Genomic DNA, 12,336 nt, shown 5'->3' with positions numbered 1-12,336 from the left:
CATAAGTGGAAATCACCCCATCTAACAGTTTAAAAAAGGACTTTGGTAAAAAGAGTGGAAGGGTCTGAAAAAGGAACAAAAACCTAGGTAAAACATTCATTTTGATTGACTGAATTCTACCAAATAGAGTAAGAGGTAGCTTATCCCAACGTTGCAAATCTAATTTGACTTGAGTAAGCAATTTGGAGAAATTATATTGATATAGTAAATCAAATGAGTGTGAAATATTTACCCCCAAGTAACGAAACTTTGAGGAGGAAATATGAAAAGGCAGGGCGTCCGCTGAAATTTGTTTAGCCATGTTATTTACTGGAAAACATTCACTTTTGTTTATGTTAAGCTTATAACCAGAAAAAGAACCAAAATTGTTAAAAATATTCAAAAGATCTGAGACCGAGCCAACAGGGTTCGTAACAAAAAGCGACATTAATCTTGAGGAAAAGAAATACAAGGTAGAACAGGATTCTTTAATATCTCATAAGCGCACATAAGGTTACACATTTCACTCTTGCCATAACTTGATTAATAGTCAAACAAGAAATCATGTAATAATATAATTAATATCAGTATGAAGGATATGGCAACTCGGCATCCACTCCTTCAGACCTGTTTCTCTCCTTCCATTGATAGCGAAAACCGTCTAACGAGTTGTTTTCAACTGGGTATCATTGATTCTTTCACAAAACAACAAACTGGACGCTAACCAGTCAGGTTTCAGAAGTGGCCATTCAACGGAGACTGTGCTCTTGTCAGTCACAAAAGCCATGCGGATTTTAAAAGCTGATTCCAAATCATCAGTTATTATTTTGCTGGATTTATCTTCTGCTTTAGACACTGTCAATCATCAGATCCTCCTGTCTACCCTCTCATCACTGGACATCACAGGGATTCCACTTGTGGTTTGCATCCTATCTCACTGGTAGGTCTTTCAAGGTGGCCTGGGGAGGGGAGGTATACAAAGCACATCGTCTTGTCACTGGGGTTCCTCAGGGATCAGTTCTTGGACTCCTCCTCTTCTCCATATACACTACATCACTGTGTCCCATCATACAGGCACATGGCTTCTCCTACCATTGCTATGCTGATGACACACAGCTCTTTCTCTCATTTCAACCAGATTATCCTACGGTAGCTGCACAGATCTCAGGCTGCCTGGCAGACATCTTGGCATCACCTACAGCTCAACCTGGCAAAGACGGAGCTTCTTGTCTTCCCTGCCACTCCAACTCTACAGCATGATTTCACCATCCATCTAGGTTCTTCTACAATTACCCCATCAACTTCGGTCAGAAATCTTGGTTTAACCTTTGATGATCAGCTGACCTTCAAAGACCACATTGCAAAGTCTGCTCGATCTTGCAGGTTTACATTGCACAACATCATAAAGATCAGGCCCTTTTTAACAGAGCATACTGCACAACTTCTTGTCCAGGCAATTGTCATTTCTGGGCTGGAATATTGCAATGCTCTTCTGGCTGGACTTCCGTCAAGCACTATCAAACCTCTACAAATGATTCAGAATGCAGCGTGCCGCTGTGTGCCAACTGGTCTACTACAAATCTACATCCCCTCCAGAAGTCTGTGATCCACTAGTGAGCGACGTCACAGAGAGGTTCAAAATCACTTTCCAGAGCATTCTCGTTTACCATTCCTGGCTGGTAGAATGATCTTCCCACCTCAATCCGGAATGCTGAATCCCTGACAATTTTTAAATGACCGCTGAAAACTAATCTCTTTCGATGCCACTTGACTTAATGCTAAATTAAAAAAAAATATATATATTCTTTCTGTTTATTTATTCCTTCTCTTTCTAGCATGTTCTTATTTGAACAATTCCTAAAACTTGGTATCATGAGCACTTCCTGTGTCTTTTTGCCTCTTTAAGAATTGCTTTATGTATTCCCAAATAGTAAGTCGCTTTGGATAAAAGTGTCTGCAAAATGATTAAATGTAAATGTATTTAAATATATTTTTAATATGTAATTTATTCCTGTGATGGCAAAGTTACATATTTAGCAGCAGGTATGTGTCACTTGATCTTTCAGAAGTCATTTTATTATCCCAATTTACTTCTCAAGAAACATTTAATATTATCAGTTTTTAATAGAACAGTAAATCTTTACTGTCACTTAAAATTCATTTAATACATCCTTGATAAATAAAATTATTAATTTCTGCTAAAAAGTCTTACTGACCCAAGACAATAAGTGAACAATATAGTCTTTTCATTCATATTAATTTTTTCATAATCTTGCCCCGTGAGGAGGTTGCTTCTAGCTCATGTTCACATTCAAACTTCAAAAATGGCACATTCAAAATCTTTTTTTTTTTTTACAATATAAAGGTCTTTTTTAATTAAATTATAAATTTCTTAATCTCTTTGTGACTCCAGACTTTTAAAAGGTAGCATAAAGATAATCTTAAAAATGACCATTAGCATATATTCTGTTTCGATTCCTGTTAAGTTATCACACAAACCTCCCTGCAAAATTCTTGGAATGTTAGTACAGGTTACAAATATAGACTATAAAGAATCTAAAGAGGTGTTTCTAGAATGTTAAGAAGTAGTTCTTTAAAAAAAAGAACCAAACAGGAACCATATACAGTGCTTAACACGTTTTCCAGGTAGATTTAGTGGTGTTTTTTCACAGCCATACATTTGTTAAATTTGTGTTTTCATAGCACAATTTCTTTTTTGCTTTCCAGAATAATTACATTTTTCATCAAGTTCAGTGGCTGGTAATATTGCTTCACGCTACTATGCATTCATGACTTGTCAATGAGTACAACTGAGGCTTGGAAAACATTGCAGAGTATTTGCTATCAGTACCATTAAGAGCATGACTTACATCTCTGATATTGTGTGTGTGTGTGTGTGTGTGTGTGTGTGTGTGTGTGTGTGTGTGTGTGTGTGTGTGCTTTATGACTGTGAATGCTGGTGCAATTTGTGTGTTTGAATAGTATATTTGGGTCATTATCCTGAGGGTAAAAAAGATGGATAAACAGTGAGGGCTAGAGGTTACCCATAATGCCTTTCACTCTGTGACCCTGCATACTGCTTTGTCTTGTACTAATGAGTGCAGTTATCCATAGCAGCCATGAATTTAAATAAAAAATCAGTTTTTACCTATCATGTGTTCCCGGGGAATCGAACCCCAAACCTTGCGCTTGATAGCGCAATGCTCTACCAATTGAGCTACAGGAACACTTTACTATTTAACAATTTACTGCTGTGAGTGACAGTAAAATGGTATTTTGACTTTTTGATCACTTTGTAACATTTATCTTGAGATGGCTATTCAAAACCACACTGTTGTCCTGTCAAAACACCACACAGCTGAAGTGAATGTACGCATACCTGAGGTCTCTCTCAGTTTGAAAAACACAAAAATGCTCTTTACTTTCTGCTCTTGAGATACACTGAGTGTGATTTGTGTCTTTGGGTGGAGCTGGGAGCATCTTTGTGGGCAAACAGCTGGCCTTTATTTCTGCTTCAGAAACTAGAGCTCTCACAGATCACCTAGCACCCCCCCCCCCCCCCCAAACTCTGAAAATCTAATTTACTTTGTGTGAGTTGCACGAGAGAAGCTCTCTTTGCCTCCTTGCCTTTCGCTCTCACACACACACACACACAGAAATACACACTTCATAAGTCTTTCATTTTGTTGCGTCTGGCAGCCTGGCGATGTTGTTTCATTAAAACTGTTGACCTGCTTTGGTGGCACGTGCCTCGACCCCTCCTCCCCAGTCTGTTCACTGAGCTGTATCAGGGTCAAAGTCCTGCCTGCCTGCCCCAGTGCCGAGACTCTTCAGATAGGAGTCAAAACAGTGGATCTCAGCCATGTATCTTTAGATTAAAGTCTATAAATAGTCCCTTTATAAACTCACCCAAGAGATCAGGCTGTTGGGAATGATGGATTTGATGTGTGATCTGTAAAGATAGTTTACATTCAGCAGTCATACAGAATCACCCTGGGGTTTGAGATTATCTTATGCTCACCAGGGCTGCATTTAAAAAACAGGAAAAACATATTGTGAAATATTATTGTAATTAAAAAAAACTGATTTCTATTTTAATATATTTTAAAGTTAATTTAATCATGTTATACCAAGGCTAAATTTTCAGCAGACACACACGTGTCACATGAATCTTCAGAAATCATTCTGATTTGCTGCTCAGGAAACATTTCTCATGATAAGAAATGTTTCCTGAGCAGCAAATCAGAATGATATATATTATTATTAATATAACATAATATATATATATATATATATATATATATATATATATATATATATATATATATATATATATATATATATATATATATATATATATATATATATATATATATATATATATATATTATATATAATTTTTTTTTTTTTTTTTGTGGTTGACCCTGATACAGTTGTTTCAGGATTCTTACTTAACTACAGCTACTAATACAATATTCAAAACAGTGTTTGTTCCACGTTAGAAAAAGCATAGCTTTTGTTATGCATGTTGTCTTTATCATTTCCTTTTTAATCATGTTTCACTTATTGGTGGGCATTTGCACTTCACTTTGATTTTAATATATTAATATATATATTATATATATATAATTTTTTTTTTTTTTTTTTTTTTGTACAATAAATAGTTTTGCTACTGTGTTCCTTGTTGAAAAATCCAGCATATGCTGGTTAGGTATGTTTTGAAACATGGCTGCTGGTCAGGACCAGCATAAACCAGCTCATGACCAGCTTAAACCAGCACATGACCAGCTTAAACCATTTCAAACCAGGTGCAATGCCTTAAAAACACACCTTCATATGCTGTTTTTTTTTGTGTGTGTTGGGTCAGCACTTGATGTCCAATGTAAAATCTGGGTCCTGAAGCAAAGCCACTTCCTTAAATGACACATCCACGCATTATTAATTATATAATAGGGTCATAAATAGATATACTGCATTGCTCATTTCAGTGCAGTGCTGTAGTACTCATTTCCAGAGACCTGCTGCTGACCCGTGGATGAAAAAGAATTGCAAAGAGGATAATATTATAGAGATAGAGAATATTATGCTGTTATTATTCAGGACAGGATGTGGCTCATTTACATAGGTGACATTTTGGTGTTGTGTATAAACAAGTTCCACAGGGAACTCCATAGAAACTGCAATAGATCTAACTTGCTAGAAATGCACAATAGCTTACCTCTGCAGTGTACTGGAAATACTATCTGTAACTAATTTTTTTTACCTTTATTTTCCACATGTTTTGTTTTATTATTTTATTATTTCTTTTCAATTATCTTTTTTCACTTGATATCTCAGCTTGTCTGTTATATTAACTAACTGACTTGCGGCTTTCCTTTATCTCTGTCTCTTCTGCATCCCGTATCTGCTGCATCACCTTCTACTCCCCTATAGTTGCCTGCACTCTCCTGCATCTGAACTCTCTCTCTCTATCATGTCTCTCTGAATGTCTCTCTCTCATTCTTCTCTTCGTGATATAAATAGCTTGCCCTAGTTTGTGATAGCTGCAGTGGTGCCAGGGGCTGGTACGGCATGGTACGTAAATGAACGAGGTAGACTGGCAGTCTTTACACATGCACATTTGTAAGTCATGATGATGGTGCAGTGTCTCTGCAGTGCTGTGTCCATGTGTGTCTGTGTGTAATGAGACTGACCCTGTTAAGCATTGTCTCTTGCACAGATTGTCATGCAGAATTATCCTTCACTGTACTTTCATCACGTTTTGTTTGAAAAACAAGTATGAGACAGCTTTATTTTGATTGGTGTGGTTGAATAATAACAATGTTTGAAATAGTGCTTTGTGTCTGAATGCAATTTATGGTGCACAAATTTAAAGGGACACTGTAAAAATAAAAAGTCAGTAAAAAAACTACTGGTAATTTTACTGGTCATTTTATTTGTCATTCATTTCAGTGTGCAATGTCAAAAATGAATGCAGAAAACATACACTGGGCCTTATTTTTACTGGCTTTTTTAAAGTGGATAGTCCATTGGAAACAGCCTATTGGACGAAAAAGTATTTTTAATTAACTGTAGTAATGAAAGAATACCTATAAAATCGGTTTTAAACATATAAATAATTATTTTGTTTGTTTTATATACCTATAATATATATATATATATATGAATCAAAGTTATTCACAAATAGCTTTTCCACAAGCTGAGGGAATACTAGTATAAGAGGCACACATAGCATGCACAAACCTTTATTATGGTATAAAATCCTTTTTAAAAAAAAAGTACATTGAAATTGCTCTTGAATGACACAACTTAAGTTTGCATTTTCTTAGCATAATTATCCAGCAGGCACACTGTTGTGATTGTTCCCTCTCAAAGGATGTTGACTTTTGTTAACAAGCATATAAACAAAACTTACGTTTCTTTTAACTTAAAACTTTAAAAGACTATTAGGCTTTATATATTATCAAACTGTAACCTACATAGAGTTTACTGATGTAAAATTTTCAAGACTCCCCAAACTTTTGTTTTGACTTCCGGAAGAGATAATGCTGTAAATAGGTGTATCAGTTCCCCACCTGTAATTCACATTTTTATTTATTTATTTAAGGTCTGTGGTCATTCTGTCAGTATTCTGATGTCATTTTATAAATTAGGAATTTATGACATATGTTTCCCCTCTTTTACTACAAGTTTAGTTGTCACCTGGAACTGTTTCATGTACTGTTAGTTAATCAGAGGAGCAGGACAACAATGACGGCATCGTTTGTTGGCAAAACCGAACCGTTCTGCGGTGTTCTGCGTTCACTTCTCTGAGGAGCGCGTGCACATCAGAAGACAATCAAACGAAGAAGGCGGTGACGTCAATGTGGCGGCTGAGCGCTCTGATTGGTCAGTATGGATGAACCTGAGCAGCCTTCAAGCGCTCACAGAGCAGCATCTCAGTCAGAGACAGCCAGAGAGTTTGAGTCAGTCACCTCACCAACACACAAAAGACTTTCAGTCTCAGAGAGGCGCACAGATACAGAAAGAAGACGAACGAGTAAGAAAATAAGCGTAGGTAATAAAAGACCAAATTTCTTTATCTGTTTAAAAGCTGCAAAAGAGGGCATGCCATCGATAAACATGAAATTGGAGATGTTGACGCTCATCGCCTGCGATGTAGACACGGAGGTGTTTACGTCGGACAAAATGCAGGTACTGCAAGTTTATCTATAAACTAATTAAAATAGGAAGAAGAAAAAAAATAAGTGCATGCTGTGTTTATGAACGGTTTGTGTCTGTGCGCGAGGAGCACTTTAACTGCATGCGCGCGGTCTGCGTGACGTTGCACGCTGCCAGTTCATTGTTTCTCATCGCTGGAATTTTTCTCAATGAATCCGCAGTTCACATTAACATTCTGCTGCATGCGCACCGATGGCGTCAATGCTCTGAACGACCTCGATGCGGAGCAGCTCCAGACGGGCTGCTCCACCCGTTTGTATGGGATGATGCAGCTGGTGTTCACACTTAAGTCGCATTACATTAAGGCATAGTTCAAACCATAAATGACAATTCTGTAATCATTTACTCACCTTCATGTTGTTCCAACCCCTTCTTTTTATTTCTGTAGAGCCAAATGAGCATAATTAACTTACTGACATTTGCCTTTTAATTTTTTGTGTGTGATCTAGTCCCTTAAAAACCAATTATTTTATAATCTGCTGAGATCTGCTGTAGATGCAGTTGCTCCTCCATACACATGCTTACCTTTGCCTTTTGCAGGTAAGTCAGGTAGAACTGCACGTATTCACCTATTATACTGCGATAATCGATGATAAAGCTTAGTTTGGCTTGTAATTGGTAATGGCGCTTTATTTTAAATTGCATTGAGTATTTGTTAGGATTCCTCATTTAGAATTAGTCCAGAAGTAGGGCACACACACTTACACACATGCATTCAGGCATGAGCCAATGCAGTTTTCTGCAGTGTGCAGCGCTGAAAATGCACAGATGCATTTTTATGTCAGGATTCGTAGATTTAATATTTAGAATTATATATTTTTCTGTTACACCCTTAAACATTTGCCTCACTTAAGCTAACAAATACGCAAGTTTTTGCATGAACATGCATGTGTTTGACAGTTGCTCAAATGAGGTTCACTAGAAAAACATGATACTAAAATTAAAAGAAAGAGGTGGCATTAAGCATGTGGTGTCAAAGTGTCAAAATAGTTTATGTTGTCTCCATGTTTGGTCAGTGTTTCTGTGCCATAAACTGCAAATAGAGAGGCAGGCATTCAGACAGACAGGTGTTTCTATGCTGCTGCAGACTGCAGTGTCCTGCCCTGACTGAGAAACAACAGGAGTGAAAGAACAACAACTTAAGATTTATGAAAAAAGTCAGAAAGAAAGATTGTCTGGAAAAATCAGTATGTGTGTGTATTGCTTCTAATCTGGGTTTTTGGCTCGTTTTGAGGACACATGTGATTATAAGATGCAGCACGTGGGCAACAGTCACTGATTACACTGATCTCTGCACAACAGCTTGGTTTTTTTTTTTTTTACTTTTTCTCTTTTATCCGCCGCTTAAGGGGGTTTATTCATTTACTCTCTGCTCTGATTTTCTCACTGGACAGGAGCATTGAAAAATTCACTAGATGTGTGTGTTTATATAAATAAATCAACTGGGATCTGAGCGTGCTCACTGGAACAGGTGTGGCCTATGCATGTGTGTTCAATGGAAAATGATGTGCTATGGAAAATATGCAGACATCAGCACATTCAATTTGAAGGTTATGGGCAGGACTCTCAACATTCACGCATAAGCACACACATGCACATCCCCTCTAAATGGTTAACACATTGGTGGCATGTTTGTTGAGGCCGTAAACACATGACTTTTTAAGTTTGCCCAGATTTTGGTGTGTTTGTGTCTTACTTTATACTGATTCCCTTAAGAAGGAGTGAATGTCCATCAGGCATGAATGTCCATAGCAGCTGTCAGATCTTGCCACCTTTCAGTGCACTTTATTTGTTTATACTGGCTTTTAAATTGATCTGTTTGTCGTTGAATGGTGATTGCATGATGGTCAGTGATCTAGGTTTCGTCCCAAGTGGAAGTGACACAGGACTACTCTGCCTTTGAGCAAAACATGATAGACTTTTCTTACAATTAGATTGCTGTAAATCCTTTTGCAAGAAAGTCAAATAACAGTTAGAGATGGTCAGTCTTTTAGCTGATGAGCCTTTTCAGCTTTGAAAAAAAAAATAATAATATATATTAGCTGAAATATTTTGGCAAGTCACAAGCAGCAGATCTAGGACGAGATATCTCTCTCAGAGGGCTAATAAATAGGTCAGTAACATGATGTTAATTTTTATTTTTCCCTGTCAATGTCTTAAATACAATTAATCTGTTATGAACCTATTGTTAATTGCTAAATATAATTAATTTAGAATTTTTTTTTAGGATAAATTCAAGAGAAAAATAGGGTGATACAGCTATCCTGATATCATAATGAAGAAAAAAATGGCCTGGTTAAAGAATGAAATTGTTGAAAAGAAATGCTTATTAGCCTAGTGAAAAATAAATATACTAAAATGTGTTTTAAATACATTTATTTCATACTAAGTATACTACAATACATTTACACATTTCTTTTTAAAAATCCCCTGTAATTGTACTATTAGTATACTGGTGTACTTAAACTCTACTAAATTGGAGAAGTAGTGCTGAAGTCCAACTTAAGTATATTTGATTGTGCCAAATATGTCAGTAAATATGTTAATAGATTTGAACTATAATTGGTATGAAATAAATGTTTTATTTATATTATTTTTACTAAGTTAAGTTGTTTGGCATAATTGTGTGTGTGTGTGTGTGTGTGTGTGCAGTGTTGGGGAGTAACTAGTTACATGTAACGGCGTTACGTAATTTAATTACAAAATTATTGTAACTGTAATTAGTTACAGTTACTAAGAAAAAATGAGAAATTAAATTACAGTTACTTATGATTTTTTTTTACGATTACAAAGGGGATTACATTTGAATATTTACACACATCCACATACAGATTTAACTGATTTCTTTCCCAAATTGCACTGACTATTCTGAGACATACGCCCTAATAATGTCCGGGATGCGGAAACACAGTTTGGTTCGTAGAATCCAGTCATAAAAACGAAATGCCTAACGCGGACGGAATATGCCACATTTTGGATGACTAAATCAAAAGTAGGTCAGTACACTGGAATCAAAACATGACATCGACTAGTGTCTGTGAATATAAAGCCCCAAAAATGCAATATAGTGTCTGTGGAAATCAGGCGCGGACTGGACACCGGGAGAACCGGGACAATACCCGGTGGCCTGGCAGCCGATTTTGCCCCACTATTTAATATCATTATTGTATAATTGCCTGCCGAATGTACTAAAGCGATCATTTGCGAATCCGCCATTTGATAATTAAATCTTTAACAAGTCATGAAGTGTTAGTTGTGACTCGCGCGCTCTCCGCGCCTCCGCCAAACGGTTTGGATCAGACTCCGAGTAATCAATGCGAGAGAGAGAGAGAGAGAGAGAGAGAGAGAGAGAGAGAGAGAGAGAGAGAGAGAGAGAGGACTGCTGGAGCAGAGAAGCAGAACTCCTGTTCAGGGTTTCAGGTCAGTTTCATCTGTAAAGATGCTTTTTTGTCTTTGTTTTTTTATTTATTTAATCAAGCAGCAGCACGTTGCTCATCAGTCATCACTCAAAATACTATATAAAGGACATCATTATTATCTGTTGTAATGTTACAGTAGTAATTTAGCTAAAAAAAAATTCCGATTTTTTTATAGGTTTAGGGGGAGCTACGACAGACAACAACACAACCCTTACGAAAATTAACATTTTAATATTTAACTATAAATCCAGAGAAAATGGTTACTATTGTTTAACTGTGATAACCAAAAATGTAAAATTATTTTACAAATGTATTTATTTAAAAATAAATACAAATCCATTTGCAAAAAAACAAAACAAAAAACAAGGTTATTTTACTTTTATATAGGCTAATAAAAGCATGGTCAATTTTTGTAAGGGAAAAACATGACTCGTGTACAGTATTAGGATTTTTCTATAAAGATATTGTAGTATTGTAGAGTATTGTATTGTAAAGTATAGTTTTGTTCAATCTTGAGTATTAAAGTCATGAGAGAGATGGATAACACGGCAAAATAAAGAGACTGAAGAGAAAAATGGAAGTGAAGGTGCAGTTCAGGAGAGAACTTTTAATTATTTTGCATGTCCCCAAATTAAAGATTTAAAACCTTTAAATAAGGTTTATGTCAGGTCCATACAAAAAATAGTTTTGTCCATGAATTTGTTTGTATGAGTTTGAATTTTCCAGTCTGAATTTTTTTCCCAGTCTGCCCCTCCTGTAAATTAATGGCAAAGACATGGTTTCATTTACTACACATAGGCCTACTGAAGCTCGCAGTGTTTCAACCTCTGCTGCCTCAATATAGGAGTACACAAGCACATAAACACAATTTCTAGAACTGCTCTGTGTCACTTCATGTGCATTTTACTTATTTTGAGAAAACTATCATCATATACAGAGACAGCAGTTTCAAAAAAACACCAATGTTTCAGGAGTTTATTACACAAAATACGACACATGCTTATTAGATAACTGTATTTGAGTTGATGCATATGCTTTTATTTATTATTCTTTAATTTTCACAAATTTAGAAAAGTAATCAAAAAGTACTCAAAAGTAATTAGTTACATTACTTTAATAAAGTAATTGAAAAAGTTACACTACTATTACATTTTAAACAGGGTAACTTGTAATCTGTAACCTATTACATTTCCAAAGTAACCTTCCCAACACTGTGTGTGTGTGCGTGTGTAGAAAGAAACAGCAAAACAGTTAAAACAGTTAACATATTTGAAAAACTTTTGTCTACCAAATTGCCAACATGCAGTAAAAACATAAAACAAGCTCAATATGTTTATATCAAGGTCTGTCTACCAGATCATTTGACTTTTTTATAATTTTATAAGGCAAGGTTAATTCAGGATGTGACATGTCATGTTTGACCCTCCAAAAATGTACCAGTATTTATGCAGAATAAATCGCTGATTAATCGACACTGCAGATATCTCTGTCTAGAATGGATGTCACAACAAATGGCACATTAGCTACCACAGTGAGCGACTGGTAAAACAGAAGGTAGAATAGGACTGAGGTATACCTGGATCAGTTTCTACTCGGGTAGGTAACAGGATCTGAGCTTTGGCAGGTGGGGAGGCTGAAGCCTGCAGCCTGAGATATAGCCCTGCAACAGCCATGCTAGGACTGTATGTCTCTCTCTCACTCTTAGATGGACTGATAG

The 12,336-nt window shown here is 36.2% G+C and overlaps 1 protein-coding gene across 2 annotated transcripts in view; it reads left to right on the top strand.

Moving 5' to 3' along the window:
* The window catches only part of LOC132112764 (calcipressin-3-like), a 31,011-nt gene that overhangs the window by 4,731 nt on the left and 13,944 nt on the right, over nt 1-12,336 (top strand). The window contains exon 1 of one of the 2 annotated variants that reach the window (XM_059520412.1): nt 6,844-7,173. The exons of the other annotated variant lie outside the window; for it this stretch is intronic. Coding sequence (XP_059376395.1) covers nt 6,874-7,173 — 300 coding nt within the window. The 5' untranslated portion in view covers nt 6,844-6,873. Of the gene's footprint in view, nt 1-6,843; nt 7,174-12,336 lie in introns of those variants that run through there. 2 annotated transcript variants of the gene reach the window in all.

Source organism: Carassius carassius, chromosome 32, assembly GCF_963082965.1.
Source record: "Carassius carassius chromosome 32, fCarCar2.1, whole genome shotgun sequence".
NCBI lineage: Eukaryota > Metazoa > Chordata > Actinopteri > Cypriniformes > Cyprinidae > Carassius > Carassius carassius.
This window is presented reverse-complemented; position numbering and strand designations above follow the sequence as displayed.